This window comes from Sciurus carolinensis, chromosome 6 (genome assembly GCF_902686445.1).
Source record: "Sciurus carolinensis chromosome 6, mSciCar1.2, whole genome shotgun sequence".
NCBI lineage: Eukaryota > Metazoa > Chordata > Mammalia > Rodentia > Sciuridae > Sciurus > Sciurus carolinensis.
Genome location: NC_062218.1, coordinates 57,481,765 through 57,503,329, shown reverse-complemented (window position 1 = coordinate 57,503,329; position 21,565 = coordinate 57,481,765). Strand labels below are relative to the sequence as shown.

At 40.9% G+C, this 21,565-nt stretch overlaps 1 protein-coding gene across 3 annotated transcripts in view; it reads right to left on the bottom strand.

Annotated features, from left to right (window-relative positions):
- Positions 1-18,955, bottom strand: part of Ocln (occludin) — a 51,869-nt gene extending 32,914 nt beyond the window's left edge. Inside the window, exons 1-3 of one of the 3 annotated variants that reach the window (XM_047556753.1) lie at positions 18,651-18,955; positions 7,999-8,115; positions 1,359-2,031 (exon numbers count right to left, since the gene is read on the bottom strand). In XM_047556753.1, the coding sequence (XP_047412709.1) occupies positions 1,359-2,031; positions 7,999-8,048 (723 nt within the window). In that variant the 5' untranslated portion in view covers positions 8,049-8,115; positions 18,651-18,955. Of the gene's footprint in view, positions 1-1,358; positions 2,032-7,998; positions 8,116-18,182; positions 18,434-18,479; positions 18,573-18,650 lie in introns of those variants that run through there. The other 2 variants (XM_047556755.1, XM_047556754.1) reach the window with 2 other exon arrangements.
- Positions 18,956-21,565: the final 2,610 nt, after the last annotated feature.

Here is a 21,565-nt window from a genome sequence, read left to right as displayed (position 1 = left end):
AAGAGTTATCCAGATATATAAGAATTTGTAAAAGTTCAATTTGGACTGAAGATGTAGATCAGCAGCAAAGTGCCTTTCTAGCACGTGCAAGGTCCAGGCTTCAATTCCCAGCACTACCAAAAGAAAAGTCCGATTTAAAAATTAGAATTAAGATTCTGAATAGTCATTTCTCCAAAAATGGTTTTAAAAATGCCCAGTAAGTACATGAAAAGATACTCAACAACATTAGCTATCAAAGAAATGCAAATGAAAACCACAAGGACTTAACCACCTAACACCAGTAGCACAGGCTAGAATCAGACTGACAATAACAAGTGCTGGTGAGGAAATGGAGAAACCCAAACCCTCACACCTTTCTGGTGTGAATGTAAAATGGTACAACCTCTTTGGAAAAAACTGATAATTCCCCAAAAAGTTAAACAGAATCACCATGTGACTTACTAGTTCTGCCCTTAGGTTTATATCCAACTCCAGAGATATTCAAACATTAAGTCACACCAAAACTTGAACACCAACGTTCACAACATTATTTGCAACAGCCAGTGAGAAAAGAGTCCCAATGATTATCAACCAATGGATAAATAGAATGCGGCATGAACATACACTAGAATACAATGAAAGACGTGTACATGCTAAAAACACAGGCAAACCTTAAAGGCATTATGCTAAGTCAAAGAAGCCAATCACAAAAGACCACATATTGTGAGAATATATAAAATACACAGAAAATAGACAAACCTACAGAGGTAGAATGTGTGGTTTACCAGGATTAGGAAAATGAAGAGTAACTGCTATTGGGTACCAGGGACTCTTTCTGAGATAGTGAAATTATTCTAGTGAATAATTAGTTCAAGGCACTAATTATTCTAATTATTATTATTGCACAATCATCCGAATAAACTACAAACCAGTGAACTGTTCTTCAAATGGGTGGAATTATACAGTATCATAATTATATATTAATAATGACATCCAATCTTTCCACCACATTCTGATATAATTAGAAGAGGGGCCTTGGCATCAATTTTTTTTAGGGGGTTTACTGGGGACTGAACTCAGGGTCATGTAGCTAAGTAGTCAAGCATCCCTGAGTGGAATCCTCAGGCTTGACCACTACATCCCCAGTCATTTTCACTGTTCATTTTGAGACAAGGTCTTGCTAAGTTGCTAAGGTTGGCTTCTAAATTGCAATCATCCTGCCTCAGCCTCCCTCCTAAGTTGCTGGAATTACAGGCATGCACTACCACACATGACCAAAATCAATATTTTTAAAACATTCCCAGAGTGATTCTATTACAAATTCCAAGTTGAAGGTCTCTGATTCAAGTAGATAGGGACAAAGAAAACACTATTCATACCTCCTGGGGATCCACCACACAGTAGTGATACAAATACTGATCCACATAGACTCCGGTAACAGCAGGTGTATAAAACTGGTTGCAGAGGGCATATATTTGTGAACTGTATATAGATCCAGAAGCCTGGGCAGTTGGGTTGACTCCCATTATATAGACAATTGTGGCAATAAACACCATGATGCCTAGGATAGCACTCACTATTATCACAGTCAAGTAATATCTTCTTGTTCTGGATATTTCAGATCTTATGACACTGGTAACAAAAATCACCAATGAGGCAATGAAACAAAAGGCAGCCATGGCCAACAGGAAGCCCTTCGCAGCTCTTGGATCTGTATAGCCTCCTCCATAGCCATAACCGTAGCTATAACCGTAGCCATAGCTGCCTCCGTAGCCACCAAAGCTACTTCCTCCATAAGGGTAGCCTCCTAGTAAGCCAGTTCCATAGCCTCTGTCCCAGGCAAGGGTGGAGGCAACACAGGCAAATATAGCAATGCACATCACAATAATGAGCATAGACAGAATACGAATCACTCCTGGAGGAGATGTCCATTTGTAGAAGTGAAGAATTTCATCTTCTGGGTAAAAAGAATACGCAGGCTGAGAGAGCATTGGCCGAACATGCATTTCTCCACCATATATGTCATTGCTTGGTGCATAATGATTTGGTTTGCTGAAATGCACAGGAAAAGAACTTTATGTTAGCACTTTTTAGTGGTAAGCACAAAGAATATGCAAAGCACTTGGAATAATTTAAACAAACCATTGGTAAATGAGACTATTAGTACTTCTCACTGAACAGTAAAGGTATCTGTGTTTCTGAATCAGTTGAAAGCATGGTTAAAACTTCATTTTTATGTGTGCTGAGGATCTAACCCAGTGCCTCACACATGCTAGGTAAGCACTCTACCTTAGCTACAACCACAGCCCCTATTAAAAGATTCTTGACTCCAGTCTGAGTTGCTGATTCTGTAGTTCTGAGGTAGAACAAGTTTCCAGCTGGTACAGATGTTACTGGCCTTGGAAACCTACCTGGAGAATGACTACTCTGTATACTACAGAGAAAAGCATCTCAAAATTTGCTATTTAGGATCCCTGGGAAGTATAACACTCTCAGATGGTGGGCCAGTGGATCTAACTAAATGGAAGAGCACTTGCCTAGCACATTCAAGGCACTGAGTTCAATACACAGCACTGCGAGGAAACCAAAATTCTTAGATGGTACACGCCCTTATCAGTTAAATTGTAATCTCTGGAATTGAGACCCAGACACTTTTAGAACACTGATATCAACCTTTTTGCCTGTGTGGCACAGGACAGGTACAATAGAACAAAACACCTCCACTGGCCTATTGTGGGTCATGTGCAATTCCTGGCAGCCTCATTCTCCTAGTTGAGAAAACACATTCATGCTGGGCATGGTGGCACACGCCTGTAATCGCAGCAGCTCGGGAGGCCGAGGTAGGAGGACAGTGAGTTCAAAATCGGCCTTAGCAAAAGTGAGGCACTAAGCAACTCAGTGAGACCTGTCTCTGAATAAAATGCAAAATAGGGCTGGGGGTGTGGCTCAGTGGCTGAGTGTCCATGAGCTCCTTTCCCATAATGCCTCAAAAAAAAAAAAAAAGAAAACACATTCATTCTTTCATTCAATTAACAACTGTTTACTGGAGTTGTCAAGTTGACTTGTGCTAAGCACTGTGCTGGGCAATGGAGTCACAAAATTGAACAGGGAACTCTCACTCCACAGTTCAGTCTGTCAAGAGAGTAAGACATTGAGAAAATTACTACATGATCTACAGTTATGGCAAGGGCTGCAAAGCAATTATGCAATGAGCGCGCATGAGAGTAATGCCTAAGTGGATCTTAAATCTCCTTGATACAAAATACTCTGCACATCCCGGTAATTTAACCATAAATAGACTGCTTGTGATAGACACACTAACGTGTGACCACACTGAATCTAAGAACTATAAGCCTGGGAGGCAAAATTCACTTCTATACTGATCTCAGACTCTTGGTTTTAACTATCTCCACAGACCACCTTCCACTCCCCCAAGTAAGACATATCACTACCAGCTGCTACTAACCATAATTATTTGAAAAAATCTGAGTATATGAGAATGAGAATAAAAATGAAATGGCAGGCTGGGGAGATAGCTCAGTCAGTAGAGTGCTTGCCTTGCATGCACAAGGCCCTGGGTTCGATCCCCAGCACCACAAAAAAAAAAAAAAAAAAAAGAAATGGCAAAACTATAGAAAGGTCACTGATAAGTTGGTCTTTCAAAATGTCAAGAGGAAAATTCCATAATCCATTCTACTCAGACATCTGGATTGTTTCTGTGGGGTATTGTGAACAGTACAGCTCTAAACCTCCTTGAATATGTATTCTGGTACAAAAATCACTTATTTTTCTATGTTATATGCCCAGGAATGTATCTTTGTGCATCTTAACTCTACTAGACAATGTTGAACTGTTTTCCAAAGTGACTGTACTAATTATACTTTCACTAACAGTGTAAAAGTTCACAGTAGCAGTGCTCACAGTAAACCCAAACTGGGGTGAAAAAGTTCAAATGTCCACCTACAGTGGAATGAGTGACTGATATTTCCACATGATGGAATCCTACATCCTGTGCTGTCCAACAGGGTATCCACTAGCCTCACAGGTCTATCAAGCACTTGGATAATGCTAATCCAAACTGAGAAGTACTGTTAGATGTGTAAAATACAGAGTGGATTTCAAAGACATAATATGAAAAATGAATGTATAGTATCATATGAACCTATGTGTGTGTGTGTGTGTGTGTGTGTGTGTGCGTGTGTGTGCGTGCGCGTGCACGCCCACTACTAAGAAATGAACCCAGGGGTGCTCTATCACTGAAATACATCCCTAACCCTGTTTCCCTGTTTTTTTTATTTTATTTTGAGACAAGATCTTGTTAAGCTGCCCATACTGGCCTTGAACTTCCTCCTGTCTCATCCACACAAGTCACTGGGATTACAGGCATGTGCCACTATGCTTGGCTCAAGAATCTTTTGTTGTTGTTGTTAGTTACAGATGGACACAATACCTTTATTTATTTATTTATTTATTTTATGTGGTGCGGAGGATGGAACCCAGTGCCTCACATGTGCTAGGTAAGTGCTCTACCAACTGAGTCATATAATCCCAGTCCCTCCTGAATAATTTTTTAAATGTCAATCACTTGTTTAAACATCTTAAATATACTGAATTAAGTAAAATGTATTATTAAAAGTAACCCCCCAATCCTGCTGGTTTTTTTTTTTTTTTTTTGTACCAGGGATTGAACCCAGGCGTGCCTAACCACTGAGCCCTTATTTTTTTTTTAATTTTGAGACAGGTCTGGCTTAGTTTCTCAGGACCTCACTAAGTTGTTGAAGCAGGTTTTGAACTTGGGATCCTCCTGCCTCAGACTCCTGAGTTGCTGGGATTACAGCATGCACCACCAGGCCTGGCTTATTGCATTTTATTTCTATAGTGCTATTATGATGCATAAAATGATGAATTATGAATACATTCAGCTATGTGGACAAATCTTACAGGTGATGCTGAAAGAAACAAGAGAGAAAAGAATACAGCATTATTATATTCATAAGACATTTTTAAATAAGTAAAACTAATCTGAACTCTTTGGAATATGTAAGGGGGTAGAGGCAAAATAATAAAGAAAAGTAGTGAAAAGGAGAAGACCCCAGAAAACACTTTGTTTCTGGTCCTGGGTAATGACTGTATGGATGTTTGCTTCGTTTTTATTCATCTTCTCATATATATGACCTGTGCCTCTTTCCATATGTATGTTATAGTCTAGCACTGTTTACGAAAGCAACACAAAATAAATATTAGGTAAATGAAGCACTACTCAATTACAATATCCTTCTGCATTTATTTACTTATTTATTGTACTAGAAATCAAACCCAGTTCCTCACACATGCTAAGCAAACGCATGCTAGATAAGCATTCTACCACTGAGCTACATCTCCAACCCTTCTCCAGGGTATTTTGAAGTCCACATAGTCATAAAAAACTGTGTCCCTACCATGGTCAGGTGACAGTAAGGAGTCTGTGTAACTGGAAAACAACCCATGTGTGATATTGAGAAATATAAGGCTGGGGATATAGCTCAGTTGGTAGAGTGCTTGCCCAGCATGTGCAAGACCCTGGGTTCAATTCCCAACACCACCAAAAGAAAAAAAAAAAGAGAGAGAGAGAGAAATATATATTTGGTCTTAGTTCTTGTTTCCTGGCATAGAACTCCCAAAATCCTTAGAATTTACAAAATAATAAGTGGATTTTTGTTTGCTAATGAGATGACTAATGGCTGACAGCTACTAGTTAGCTGTCAGGGCTGGGGCTGGTCAAATTTAAGACCAAGGCATGATTTGGGGATTGGAATTTTTTAGACCCACTCCCTAACAGTGGGGAAGGGTACAAAGGCTGAAGGTTAAGATAATTGTCAATGGCAACAACTTAATCAATTGAGCTCACATAATGAAGCCTCCATAAAAAACCAAAAGGACTGGGTTCAAAGAGCTTCCAGAAGCTGTGAATATATGGGAGTTCCTGGGGCGGGGGGGGGGGGGGGGGGGGGGGGCTGGAGAGGGCATGAAAGCTTCACACCCTCTCCTATAATTCACCCTATGCAGCTGTTCATCTGTTCATCTTGTGCTCACTAGTAAAAGTAAGGAAGTGTCTCCCTGAATTCCGTGAGTCACTCTAGCAAATTAACCAAGCCCAAAGAGGGGGCTGTGGGAACCCCAATTTATCACAGGTCAGTCAGACCATAGGCCATCGTCTGTGCCTGAGATGTATCAGAAGTGGAGGGCAGTACGATGGGCTGAGCCCTCATCCTGTAATCTATGCTATCTCCAGGTAGATAGGCTCAGAACTGAACAGAAGAACACCTAGCTGGTGTCTACAGCTGGGGCCAGTGAGGAGCAATCCCCGCACATTTTGATGACCAGAGGTCATGGAGGCATTCTTTATTGTGTTGTAATAGTACAGGAGAAATGTCTTTTTTCCTACATTGTTTCCCACTACAGTTATCAGAATTAAAGCTACAACTACTTTTATAAAGAAATCCCTATCCATGTTTGATGGCAAATTTAAAATTTAAGAATACATTGATAGGGGCTGGAGTTGTGGCTCAGTGGTCGAGTGTTTGCCTGGCAATGTGAGGCCCTGGGATCGATACTCAGCACCACATATAAATAAATAAAATAAAAAAGATCCAATGACAACTAAAAAAAAAAAAAAAAAAAAATCAAAAAGATCCACTGATAAATCCCCAAATGACTAAGATCCCAAGAACATGGTTTGTTTTATTTATATAAGGCAGGAATCACTTCTGTTTTAGTTGTTGATGGACCTTTATTTTGTTTATTCATATACTGTGCTGAGAATTGAATGCGGTGCTGAGAATCGTACCCAGTGCCTCACACATGCTAGGCAAGCACTCTACCACTGAGCCACAACCCCAGCTCAGGAAACACTTTTAAAGTTCACAATATGGAAAACATTATGCTAAGTGAGGAAGCTGGTTACAAAAGGTCACTTATCATAAGATTCCATTTATATGAAATATCCAGAATAGACAAATGTACAGACAAAAAGTAAGCTGTGGTTGCATTGGGCTGGGGTACTTGAGAAGTGTCAGCTAACAGGTAAGTTTCTCTGGAAGATGATAAAATGTTCTAAAATTAATTGTGGTGATTGCTGTGTAAGTCTATGAAATTCTATAAACCAGTGAGCTGTCTATTCCAAATTGGTAAATTCTATGGGGTGTGAGTTATATCTCAGTAAAGCTGTTATTTTTAAAAATTGCAAGATATTCCCAAAGAACATTTAAACAAGTTGTTAATATTAAAGTTTCATATCATGTGCAAAAAACAGAAAGGAATAAATATACACACAAATATAAACCTAGACAATCTTGAGGCAAACTTTAGAAATGGGTGTTAAGAGCCCAATGTGGTGGAACATAACCATAATTGCAGCCACTGAGAAGGCTAAGGCAGGAGGAACACAAGTGTGAGGACAGCCAGGGCAACTTGGCAAGACTCTGTCTCAAAATTTTAAAACTCAATGAGAGAGCACCCCTGGGTTCAATCCCCAGTACCAAAAAAAAAAAAAAAAAAAAAAAACAAGAAAAGAAAAGAAAGAAATAAGAATGAAGAAAAAAATGAGTGACAGGAGTTGCTTTTGTCATGCTAGAACTCTCATGCTAGAAGTTAAAAGGGAAATTCACTTTTCATTGTATGTTCCTGGTACAATTTAAGCTTACAAGTGCACATATTGTTTAATTTTTAAGAACATTTATTAGCCAGACACCGCTCATGCTTACAAACCCAACAACTTGGGAGGCTGAGGCAGGAGCATCGTAAGTTCAAAGTCAGCCTCAGCAACTTAGCAAGGCCCTAAGTAACTTAGTGAAACCCTGTCTCAAAACAAAAAATAAAAAGGGCTGGGGATGTGGCTCAGTGGTTAAGCGCCCTTGAGTTCAATCCCTGCCTGGTACCCCCCAAGAAAGAGCACTTAATAGATCAAAGTTTCAACCATACACATTTTTTACATGTGACAGACCTTATTAAAAAGAAAAATCTAAAGAACGATATACTTACAATTCATCAGGTCTATAGGGAGGTGGACTTTCAAAAGGTCTCGAGGACATGGCTGATGTCACCGGTCACCTAATCTTTAGGATGAGCAATTCCCTGTAGTTCCCAAGATCAGTCAATCTAAGAAACAACAATAGGGCAATGGCATTACTACTGAGGTCAGTTTTCCTGCATCATGAAGAAAACCAAACTCCAATCCCAAGCAACCACTCACTCTACACTGCCACTTTTACACTATGAAATCAATGAGTGTAAGAACTATTTGCCCTGGTATTCCTCAGCACCCAGCATTATGCTTTGCACATCCACATCATACAAGTATCTTTAAACCTGAAATTCTATTACAGTAATGAAAATTTCATGAATTAGCATTTTACAGCATAGGTGAAAATATTTTTAATGTAGTCACCTCAAAGAAAAAGGATCTGTAAAGAAAATTTCTCAAAAGTAAATTATTTCATATTATTTTTGAAAGTTTATTAAAACACAAATGTATATGAAAGTACACATATAGCAGTGTCTAGCACATACTAGCTCCTCAGTGTAAACTAAAGCATAATCTAATTGATTAAAAAGTTTGCCTTTAGCTGAGTGTGGCAGCACATGCCTGTAATCCCCAGCTGCTCAAGAGGCTGAGGCAGGAGGATCTCAAGTTCAAAGCCAGACTCACAAAAGCGAGGTGCTGAGCAACTCAGTAAGACCCTGTCTCTAAATAAAATACAAAACAGAGCTGGGAAGCAACGATAGGTGTTGGCGAGGATGTGGGGGAAAAGGTACACTCATACATTGCTGGTGGGGTTGCAAATTAGTGCAGTCACTCTGGAAAGCAGTATGGAGATTCCTCAGAAAGCTTGGAATGGAACCACTATTTGACCCAGCTATCCCACTCCTTGGCCTATACCCAAAGGACTTAAAATCAGCATACTACAGAGATACAGCCACATCAATGTTCATAGCTGCTCAATTCACAATAGCCAGATAGTGGAACCAATCTAGATGTCCTTCAATTGATGAATGGATAAAGAAACTGTGGTATATATATACAATGGAATATTACTCCGCTATAAAGAATAATAAAATTATGGCATCTGCAGGCAAATGGATGAAATTGGAGAATATTATGCTAAGTGAGATAAGCCAATCTCAAAAAAACAAAGGACAAATGATCTCACTGATAAGCGGATGATGACACATAATGGGGGGTGGGAGGGGGACAAGAATGGAGGAAGGAGGGACTGTATAGAGGGAAAAGAGGGGTGGGGGGAAGGGAAAAATAACAGAATGAATCAAACACCATTACCCTATGTAGATGTATGATTACACAAACGGTATGCCTTTACTTTATGTACAAACAGAAACAACATGTATCCCATTTGTTTACAATAAAAATAAGAAAAGAAAAAAAAAAAACAGAGCTGGGGATGTGGTTCAATGGTCAAACACCCTTGAGTTCAATCGCAGGTACCCCCAAAAAATAAAAAAATAAAAAAGAGGGTGAGGTCAGCCCGAGCAATTCATCAAGACCCCCATCTTGCCGGGTGCAGTGGTCCATGCCTATAATCCCAGCAATTCAGGAAAGTAAGGTAGGAGAATCTCAAGTTCGAGACCAGCCTCAGCAAGTTAGCAATGCCCTAAGCAACTTATCTAGACCAGGTCTCAATATTTAAAAAAATAAAACAAAAGGGTCTGGGGATGTGGTTCAGTGGTAGAACATCCCTGGGTTAAACCCCAGTACCATTGGAGGAAAAAAAGTCTTTAAGAGAAAAGCAGAAAGACTGTTCTGTTCTAAAACTCCTCAGAGCACAAATCCTTAAACATCTGCAAGGCAGTTTCACTCAATTAACACATATTTATTAAGTGCCTAAATATACAGAGAAGACTGTGAAAGTTAAGTTCAAGACACAGTTCTCCTTAAGATCACATATAAAAGTTATTACTTCAGGAATTATTCAGGGCTGAAATATATGATAAATATGGAATAAAAGACTTAAATATAAAGTATAAATAAATATAAAAGACTTAAAGATCCAGATGGGATGCTGGAAAGAAAGGGCACCCAGCCTGGGTCTCTGTTGAGAGGCGTGTGGACAGTTTGGGGGAAGAAAAAGAGACCAGGTGGGGACATATTGGAATGGTTAACCTCTTAAAATAAGGCTACGGTGAGAAAAAGGAGGATTTTCAAAGTGTGATGGGAGTTTGTCACCTCATTCAAGTAGGAAATAGGGAGCCAGTTCAAGATGCTCTGCAGGGGAGATATGAATAAGTTAGAAAAAAGAGGCCAGAGTCCAAAGGAGCACCTGGACCAGCTGCTGCAAAGCCAGGAGAGGTAATGAAGGACTTAGAAACTAGGAGAGGAGAAGAAAATGAACACATAACATACCTACCAATGTACCAGGCTCTCTACATAAAATTCTCATTTCACCCTCAAAACCACTTTACAGATAGATGCAGAGAGGGTCAGAAAGAGATGTGAAATAATAGCTCAAAGTCCAGAGGAAGCCAATAAGTCATTTAGAGAAGACTTGAACCCACAAGATCTCATGGGCTTTCCACCCACTCTCAGTTTTAAAAATGAGTTCTACTTGTGATATGCTAACTTTTGGGTGGTGTGGACAGTTGGTAGTATGTCCAAGAGGCAGTAAGATTGAACATCTTCTGCCTTAAATCCTCAGGCAAATCCATGGGCACTAAGAGCTGTCCTGGAAAGACTAGCCAGTCTTACCTCAACATGATGAGGTAAACACACAATCGCCAAACCTAAAAAGCTTGAAGTTTATTCCAGAAAAATCCAGTGCTGGAAACACCAGAAGATACACAGCACATTAGCTATAGCACTTTATGCCTCTCAGGTATATCAAAGCAGCAATAGGTTTTTTTCCAGGTGGATAGGTGTGGTGGCTCACACTTGTAATTCCAGTGATTCAGGAGGCTGAGGCAGGAGGATCGAAAGTTCAAAGTCAGCCTCAGCAACCTAGTGAGGCCTTGAGAAACTTAGTGAGATCCTGTCTCTAAATAAAATATTTTAAAAAGGACTGGGAGGACTAAGGATGTGGGTCAGTGGTTAAACACCCCTGGGTTCAATCCAAGGTACCAAAAAAAAAAAAAGTTCTTTCCAGAGGACACCAGTAATTAGGGAAGAAGGGAATTTTGAGATCCACCAGAAGGTAAATTCCATATGAGCAGGAATTTTTGCCTATTTCACTGATGAAAACAATGACTGGCACATGGTAGTTGTACAAATATTTGTTGAATGTTTATGTGAGTCAGATTGGACCACGAATATTTTTGCCTGCAAAGCTTCTTGTGCTTTCAAGTTTGAAAATAATGAATAAGTATCAGATGAACTTTTTAAAGCATTGTCCTCAAATGACACTTGAGCAAGATCTATACTCTGAATATATTGAAGTGTAATATTTTTTTTCCTTTTCAGATAAAGTCTGTGAGATTGTACATTACTATACTAGGAAAAGCAAATCAATTCAAACTCCTTAAACATTGTTCTTTAGAATTGTTAACAATAGCAGGGTGTGGTGTTGCACACCTATAATCCCAGCAACTGAGGCTGAGGTAGGAGGATCACAAGTTCAAAGCCAGCCTCAGCAAATCAGAAAGGCCCTACACTACTTAGAGACTCTGTCTCAAAATTTTAAAAAGCTCAGTAGTTAAGCACTCCTGGGCTTAATTCCCAGTACAAAAAACAAAAACAAAACAAAACAAAAAAACCACTTCATTTTACTGAAGTACAACATATAGAAAAGTAAACAAGTCATAAGTGGATCCAGCACTGTCACACCAAAATGTTTCTTTGTAGTCTAATGGTGAAACACACACATAATTGAGTAATTTAGGTCAAAACGTTCTGGTGCTATGAAAGGTAAATATCCAGATTGTCTTCAGCAAAACTGAATTTAAACATTATTAAATATGGTAGCCTATTTTTAAGGCTGAATGTAAAATAGTAACAAATATTGATCTTAGAGGAATCTTATCCCTTCTAATATCTGCAATTCAGTCATTCAAGACTATTCCCCAAATTCCAGGCTCAGTGGTAGCTTCTGAAAATTCTAAATTAATCCACATTAGGCTGAAGTTGTCAGAAATTCAAACAAAATTCCTTTTTAAACTGCTATTTCCTGGATTCAGAGTTTAGTTGTCATGTCTCCTCTAATAACAGGGATTTTAGGTTGTGAAACAAATAATTTTAGAAAGCTCATTAAGAAAGCGTTATGCCACACCTTTGTTTCTTTTTTGGAGGTTACCAGACTGGTAAATGAAGGAAACACAGAGAGAAAGAATCCTGGGAATCTTGAATACAAGCTTGTGTGATTGGGCAGATTCCCAAGGGGCTAAATAATAGCATCTAATTAACACAAAAGAATGGGCCATTTATGCTTACCTGCAGGGAGGTCCACAGTGGTGACCACAGACAAGGTCAGCCAGACAAGCCTATCCAGATTTGCAGTTGATCAAACACTGAATAGGAATAACTAACCCACTGATTAGGCACCCATCAACATTGAGCAAGATCTCTATAAAGTCAGAGTTGAAGCAAACCTGGTAGTTTTAACAGCCCCCCATTTACTGGTTCACAACCTGAAACGAGTTACTCATTTTCTTTAAGTTTTAGGGACCTACCTCCCCTGTCAAAGTGGGTCATGATCCTGACCACTGGGCTAGGACAAGTAAGATAAGGTACTGAAGAAAAGGAGCAAATGCATTCACAGTATGGGGATTATTTATTCTGAAGGTGAGAAACATAAGGGCTTGGGCCCTAGATACTTGGAGGCATGAATACTAATTTAAAAAGGGATACTCAAGGCTGGGGTTGTAGTTCAAAGGCAAAGTGCTTGACTAACATGTGCAGGGCCCTGGGTTTGATTCCCAGTGCCATAAAAAAATAAATGAATAAAGTGTTGAGAGTGTAGCTCAGTGATACAGTGCTTGCCTAGGACATGTAAGGTCCCGAGTTCCATCCCCGGCACCAAAAACAAAGCAAACTCAATTCAAAAAAATCAAGATTATAAATACAGGATAAAGGGGCTGGGGAGATAGTTAAGTCAGTAGAGTGCTTGCCTTGTAAGCACAAAGCCCTGGGTTTGATCCCCAGCACCCCAAAAAATAAAAAATAAAAATAAATAAATAAATAAATACAGGATAAAGGGGACCTGGCTTAACAGATGTTCACTTTTAAAAATGCATTTCCAAAAAAAAAAAAGTCCATTTCCTTAGCAAGAACTTTAACAAAAGTTATTAAACTATCCTGAACTTCGGGAACACTCACAGAAAAAATGTTCAGATCTAGGAATGCTGCAGTTATTAAACAGAACAAAATCTGCAATCCATTCAAATTCTAAGCTAGGTAACTCTGCAGAAGGGTGACTAAAATTGTTAAGAATCTTTAAAATATATATAATTTTAAAAATAAAACATGTCTGATTAAAAAAAATTAGAAAAACAGGAAATGCTTGACCTGGAGAACTTGACATTAGGAGGACCACTCTAGAAGCCCTGAAATATCTTTGTAGTTCCAGAAATGGTTAAAAACAAAAACAAGCCAAAACCGCAGGAGCACAGTTCTTCTCAATGTTAGGAAGTCTCTCCTTCACCCTGACTCCATCCCTCTTCCAAGAATAACAAATAATGATTTACGTTCATGCCACTTATACAAAACATGTTATTTGGTACGTTATTTTTTGGAGACTAAACTGTGTTGAGGGGCGGGGGTGTCTCTTACAAGGCAATGTCTGCAACTGGTTTAGAGAAACAGCTAAAGGAAGAGGACTAATGCCCAGCATTACTGCTTTAGGTATGTTTTGAGTGGAGGAAAAAAATAAAACAAGTGAAAAGGCCACTGGATTTGACCTAAGTAGCCCACTCATCACCTCCACAAATATATCTCGATTGTGAAAGAGACAAAGTAAGATGGCTATCTTAGAGGCAGGGGCAAAAGCAAGCCAAGAGCTGGGCACAGTGGTACACCTGTAATCCCAAACTACTCAGGAGGATGAATCACAAGTTTGAGGCCAGGCTGGGCAATTTATTGAGACCCTGTCTCAAAACAAAAATTTTTTAAAATCTCTGGGGGTGTAGTACAGTGATAAAGAGCCACTGTGGGGGAGAGGGAGAAGTCATAAAATGCTTTGCCCTTGAATTCTTTTTTAAACTGTCAAAAAGTTAAAAATAGATCTGGGGATGTAGCTTGGTGGTAGAGTGCTTGCTTAACATATATGAGGTCCTGGGTTCAATTCCCAGTTTTGAAAAAAAGAAAAAAAATTTTTTTTTAAATTTAATAGTCTGTTCCTTTTAGGTCACATGTGGCAACAATCAGTTTGCCTTTAGAAAGTTTAAATTGGATGGGGCTCAGGGCACACACTGGTAATTCCAGTGACTCAGGAGGCTGAGGCAGGAGGAGTATTGAAAATTTGAAGCCAGCATCAATGATTTAGCAAGACCCTCACTCAGTAACTCAGGAATTGGGAATGTAGTTCAGTGGTAAAATACCTCTGATTTCAATTCCCAATACCAAAAAAAAAAAAAAAAACAGTTTAAGTTGTGCCTGACATTAAATGATTCTATTTGGATTATAGGACATCATTAACAAATAGTCTAAAAAAAAAAAAAATGTGAAATCTGGCTGATTTTGAAATAGCCTAGCTTTGTGTCAGAAATGCATTTTTTAATAAAATCTCCAAGATGATTCTTTAAACCAACTACATATTTTAAGAATCTGCCTAAAATGAAGGAATCACCAGAAGAAAGCATTCATCTTGCAACTTCCTGTCTAGAGTGCTCTCATATTCAAGTCTCAGTTCAAATGTAATCTCAGAAATACCCTCCAGGTCACTTACTCCATCACACCAAACCTGTTTTATATTTAGCACAAATTTCCCCACACACCCCAAACCATTATTCATTCTCTCTCTCTCCCTGTCTCTCTCTACTACTACCACCTCCACCTCACCTGGAACACCAGGTGAGACAGATGAGTCTCACAAGTAAGTCTTGACCATCACTTATCCCTGATCTCTAGGACTAGTTTCTGGCACAAAGCAGTGCTCGGTCATAATTTGATAAAACCGAGAGACCAGAAATTTCAATTCACCAATGAATGCCTTGAAATTCTTCCTTCATAAAACTAATACCTAGTGAATACATTTTGTCAAGTTCTGGTCAGTTAAAGTAGTTAACTGCTTACTTTCTGGGGGAAAGGGAGGAAAAAAAAAGGACACACAACAGCATGGGCACCACCCAGGAGCATGTTAGAAAGGCAGAATCCCAGTCCCCATTCCAACGTATGAATCAGAATCTGTACTACAGCAAAATCCCTAAGTGACTGGCAGCATCATCAACAGTAGAAGCACTATTCCCAGTGGCTTGGGAGGCTGAGGCAGTAGGATCAAGAGTTCAAAGCCAGCCTCAGCAACTTAGCGAGGCCCTAAGCAACTTAGTGAGACCCTGTCTCAATAAAAAATAAGCTATTTTTGCTATCTGACTGCCACCATCATGGTTACATGCATGCTCCCGGGAAGGGCCTGTTCCAGTCAGCTCTCCCTATCTGGTTGAAGTTGACCTGAGGGTCTCACAAACATGGTATTGCACAAGTATGTTTGGTGACTGGCAATAAAATCTTGAACTTAAGGTTCAAAGGACTTTTTCCTGATCTTCCTGAGGAAGTCTACCATTTAATTAAGAAAGCAGTTGCTGTTCAAAAGCATCCTGAGAGCAATAGAAAGAATAAGGATGCTAAATTCCACCTGATTCTCATAGAGCCAAATTCACTGATTGGCTCAATATTATAAGACCAAAGGGGTCCTTCCCCCAAATTGGAAATAGGAGTCATCCACAGCTTCGGCCCTGGTGGCATAAATTTATTTATGTACTCACACAATAAAATCAATAAAATAAATAAATAAATATAAAATAAAAAGGGTTGGGAATGTGGTTCAGTGATTAAGGACCAAAAAATAAAAATAAAAAATAAAAAACAAGCATAGGTAACAGCTGGAAGCCTAAAGACTGAAACAAAGTGCAACAAAAATTTGCACGGTCTTTTTACTAATACTTCCATAAACAGTAATTTGGAAGAAAATAATCTACTAAATATTCTAATCAGGTAAACCTTAAAATGGAACTGGATGAAAGTCACTCTGGGAGGTTCCTGGAAAGGTGAAAGATATCATCCAAATGGTTAAAAACAACTCTTTCCCCCACCCCGTGTGCAGGATCTAACCCAGGGCTCATGTATGCTAGGCAACTACTCTACACCCAGTCCTAAAAGTAATCTTCTATCATATTGAAAATGCAGTAATTCCAACATTGTCTTTGGAAGAAAACATAAGAAATTCACCTTTACATGAAACAAGATGTGGAAAACTTAAACCAGGCCATAAGGACGGACTAGTACAGTAGTGAAGTCTAAAAATAACTTCCCAGATCTGCTGAAGCAATTTTCAAAGCAGCCCATTTGTAACATGTTTCCCCTACAAAAGTTTACCACATTTAAAATGCAATTCTAATAGAATTTGCTTTAGTACACAGACTCACAAAGAGGCACTACCTCCTACTTCCCTACGTGGCCTGGAAGCTACCTGAAGTAGAGAACTCATCTCACCTTCCTGTCCTCTCCATGCCTAACAAAGGAGACACTTAAGTAAATGCGAAATACCGCCCGACCTCCAAAAGTGCTTGAAGAAATACCTACTTCTTCGACTCCACTATTTTTTTAATTTTTTTTCAGTTGTATTTTTTTAAAAGTAATTTTAGTTGTCAATGAACCTTTATTTAATTTATTTATTTATATGAGGTGCTGAGGATCGAACCCAGGGGGTCACACATGCCAGGCATCCACTCTACCACTGAGCCACAACCCCAACCCTATTTTTTTTTCTTTTCTTTTTTTTTTTTTTTTTTTTTTTTTTTTTTTTTTTTTTTTTTTTTTTTTTTTTGCGGTGCTGGAGATCGAACCCAGGGCTTTGTGCTTCCAAGGCGAGCACTCTACCAACTGAGCTATCTCCCCAGCCCCCAACCCTATTTTTATTAATTTTTATGTGGTGCTGAGGATCAAACCCAGTGCCTCACACGCTCCAACAGAGCCTTTTACCGCTGCGCCATAACTCCATCCCCCTCCACTATTTAAATGCCTATTTTAAAACATCAGAGGAGAAAATCAAGATTCCTATGTACCATGTGAAGGAACTATTGTTTTACACTTGGAGAAGCATAGTTTAAGAAAACTACCTCTGTGTAGCAAAAACTAGCTTTCAACTTCAGCAGAATCACAGTGTTTCTCATTTCCAGGGATCCCAATAATGCACCTGTTGTGAGTGAGGGCCACACATTAACCTGCCTGGAACATTGCCTTCTCCCCGCCCTAGGTAATTCCCCAGGTGGGCAGTGCGCCCAGTAAGCCCGGGGCTGGCCTGCGGATGCCGCGGTTTTTTCTCGGGTTCAGGGGCTCAGGGTTGTGCCCAGAGCTAAGGTGCAGAGGCCATTTTGGCCCCCCGACCCACCGCTCTCGGCACACTTGCTCCAACGAAGGCAACATGTCACTGACTACGCGCGGGCCTGGCCCCGCCTAGGAGGTCTCGAAAGTCCGCAGCCGGCCTCGGGTCCCCGGACTGTGCGCCCTGCGGAACTCAGAAGCTGCCGGGCCAGTGAGTGCTCGCCCAGCAGGTACTGCCCGGGGGCAGGTCTGCCCACCTGGCAGCAGCCTTTTGGTCACGGATGAGAATCTGAAGCACAAGCAGTTTCCCTCGAAATCCAGCCTCAGTCGAAATTAACTCCCCGCCCCACCTCCCGGCTTAAATCGACGCGGGTTCGCCCAGCTCCCACGAATTGCGTTAAAAACAGTCAATGTGACCCACACCTTGACTCCAGGAATATTTCAGAGTAAACCCAGCCACCCCCTCTCCCCGGGATGCCCCAAAGGGTGGAGTGGGGCGGAAATTTGGAAGGCCCGGGGGATTTAAACCGTGGGGTCAGCAGCTGGCCCACCCACTCCGGCTCTCCGGCTCCGGACCCCGAGGAACTGCGCGCCGCGCACCTCTGAGGGTCCGACAAATCTGCAGCGCCCAGAGCTGAGCGCAGCACTCTGGCTGTTCACAATCTCCTGCCTCCATAAAAGCGGAAAGTTGTCCGCGCCGCCTGGGCACTGGTCTCTTCAAGCATTTCAGGCGAATACGACTGACCTGCCCCTCCAAGTCGCCCCTCGTCCGGGGAAACAGTGTCCCAAGTTCCCCGGCGCCGCTCTCTTTGCCGACTCGTGCCTCTCAGGTTCCCGCGGGCCCCAGCCCAGGGCGAAACCACCACCGAAACCAGCGCCGGGCGTCCTCCCCCGATCCTCCTCTACCAGCCCAAGGCGCTGAGACTCCCCCGCGGGGACCCTCAGGCAGAACTGCGAGCCTCTGACGCCACACCCCACTCTCCCCCACTGACCGCAGCCAGGCCCGACCCATTTCGGGCCGCAGGAGCGGAGAAGCGCTCACCTGGCGGGAACACCTGACGCCAAGCGGGCAACCAGCAAGCAGCCTGAGACCGAGCCGGGGACTCAGTCTTCCTCCTCCTTCCCCTCACCCCCGCCGCCCTGCCCCCGGGCATGCGCACCAACGCCAGGCTGGTGTGCCGGAGGCCCGCACCCCTGAGCCCGCGAGTCCCACCTGCTGCGTCCTGGGCCAGCTGCTTCGCGCTGCAGTCGGTTTTCCCTGGACTCCAGCTCCAACGCCAGAGGAAGGACTGAGCGGGAGGTGGGCGCTATCGAGAAGGTGTGGTGTGGCCGGCCACCTCCCTCCGTGACCCATTCACCTGAAACTCGGATGGGAGGGGGAAGGGAGCGGTGGAGGAGGAGGCGGGAGGACCCAGCCCTTCTCCGCACACCCTGGCTGCACGCGGAGTTAAAGGAACAGCGCCGAGTTTTGGTCCGAAGGAGTTCGGGCAGAGCAGGGGTTCGGGCAAGGGGTAGTCCTGGTCCACTTCGGGGCGCGCTCTGACCTCCGCCTGCTCCAGGTAGACGGTGGAGTGTTTGTCGGGGAGAGGCGCTGTGAGGTCTGGACGCTACTGTTTTCCTACTGAAGGAGGGTTCTAGGGTGCTCAGCATTTTGACAAGACACTTAACTACTCCCAAAGTCTGATTAAACGTTGTTGGAAAGCAGTAGGCACATGCTACTGCTCCAACGAAAGATTTTTTTCCCCCGAAAGCTATGCGTTAATGTAGGAGCTATTTCTAGACATGTGAACTTAGAAAAGGACCATTACTTAAAGTGGATAAAACTAAGGTAAATTACTGTACATATCGGTGTCAGTCAATTCTCCATTAAACAAGAACAAAGGGCACACTGCATTTTACATATTACCAGGTCATGAGCCTCTTCCCCACCCCCGTCCAAATTTAACTGTGGTGTAATTAAAGGTCTAAAGGGAATTTAAACTATTTCAATATTCTCTTTTGGCTTAAATAATAATAAAACCTTAGTTCTGTTTGCCAGGTTCTTTTTCTTAGTCATAATCTATACTTAGCGATGTAGACATTAACATGTATGTATGCTGTATTTGGCTTAAAATTGTGCTATAGTAATTTTAGTTCTTGCAGTTTATCTGCATTGAAGACTAGAATTTCGATTTATCGTGTTTAATTTTCATTTATTTTTTAATTTGTTCTAATTAGTTATACATTGACAGTAGAATGCATTTTGACACGTTGTACACTAGTGTAGCACAACTTATTCCTCAGGCTGTAGGTGTTGCAGAGTCACATCAATAGTGTGCTCACACATGTACATAGGGTTAGAATTTCGACTTCTTAAATCCTGCTCCTTTTTGTGTTCCACTCTGGAATGTCAGCATTGCTAATAAATTTCTGTCTAATCCCACCCACTTCTCTGTCTTTAATTATGTGGTTAAAACTGTGACTCTCCCATATATTAGATCTTAAGGCTTAAGGCACACTTAAGGAAGTAAATACAAGATATTTTAAATGATGACAGTCTTAATAGATAATTAGTCTAACTTTTTTTTTCTTAAAGTCATTGCTATAATTACTTCAATATGACTATGTAGTGTTAGAATGATGCAGCTTAAATTGATATTAACACTGAGGAAGTCAGGTTAATCTTCTTAATATTTGCTGTCAGATTATTGAAATCTCCAAACATTCCAATGTGGTTTATAATTAAACTAGGGAACATTTCCTAATACTCTCAGATTGGTAAGCACATGTCTACTGTTTTATGATATTTTTTGTCATTGTTATTATAGTCCTGGGATTGAACCCAGAGCCTTCCATGTTCTAGGCAGGCACTCTACTACTAGCTGTATCCCCAATTTTTTCTTTTTAAGTTTTTTCTGGTTTGTGACAGGTTCTCCATAAATTGCTTAGGGCCTTGCTAAATTGCTGAACCTAGCCTCAAACTTGCCATCCTCCTGCCTCAAACCTCCGAGTCACTGAAATTACAGGGATGTACCACCATGCTCAGCATGTTTCTTTCACTTTCAAAAAGAAATGTAGGTGCTAGAATGTAGCTCAGTTGTAGATCATGTGTTTGGTGTGGGTTCAGTCCCCAGCCCCACTACAGATATATATTACATATGCATATACATATTACATACATATATATATGTATATGTATAATTTACCAAAAGTTCACCCTTTTAAAGTTTACATGCAGTTGAGCTGGGTGTGGTAGTGCACTCCTATAATCCCACTAACTAGGAAAACTGAGGCAGGAGAATTGAAAGTTCAAGGCCAGCTTCAGTAATTTAATAAGACCCTGTCTCAAAGTAACAAATGAAAAGGGTTGGGAATGTGGATCAGTGGTAAAGTGCCTCTGGGTTCAATCCCCAGGAATGAAAGAGGAAGTGGGAGATAAAGCGCTGCATGCAATTCAGTGGCTTTTATTATATTCACAAAGTTTTATATCCCATCACTACCATGCTCTAGTTCCAGAACATTTTCATCACTCAAAAAATGAACCCCAGTACCCAGTAGTTACTAACCACTCCCCATTTCCTCATCTTCCCCACCAGCCCTGTCAACGGCTAGTACACTTTCAGTCTCCATTGATTTTTGCCTATTCTTGATATTTTATATGAATACATAATACAAGACAAGACTTTTGGGTCTGGCTTCTTTCATTTAGCATACTCTTCTCCAGTTTCATCCATGATGTTGCACACCTCATTGCTTCACTCCTTTCATGAATGAATAACATTCCATTAGTGGATGTATCACTTTTTTAATCCTCTGTGGCAATGGGGGTTGTTTGTCTTTGGGGCAGTTAGGAACATTCATATACAAGTTTATGTGGACCTGTTTTCAATGTGAGTAAATTAGGCTTTTATTTTTTAAATTACTTTTAGTTGTAGATGGACACGATACCTTTATTTTATTTATTTATTTATTTTTATGTAGTGCTAAAGATAGAATCCATTGTCTCTCACATGCTAGACAAGCACTCTACCACTGAGCTACAACCCTAGGCCCCTAAATTGGGCTTTTAAGTGAAACTTTTTATCATTTTAGTAGAGTAATATGCATGCCATATTATTTTTCTTATAACCACACTAATCCTAAGTTCAA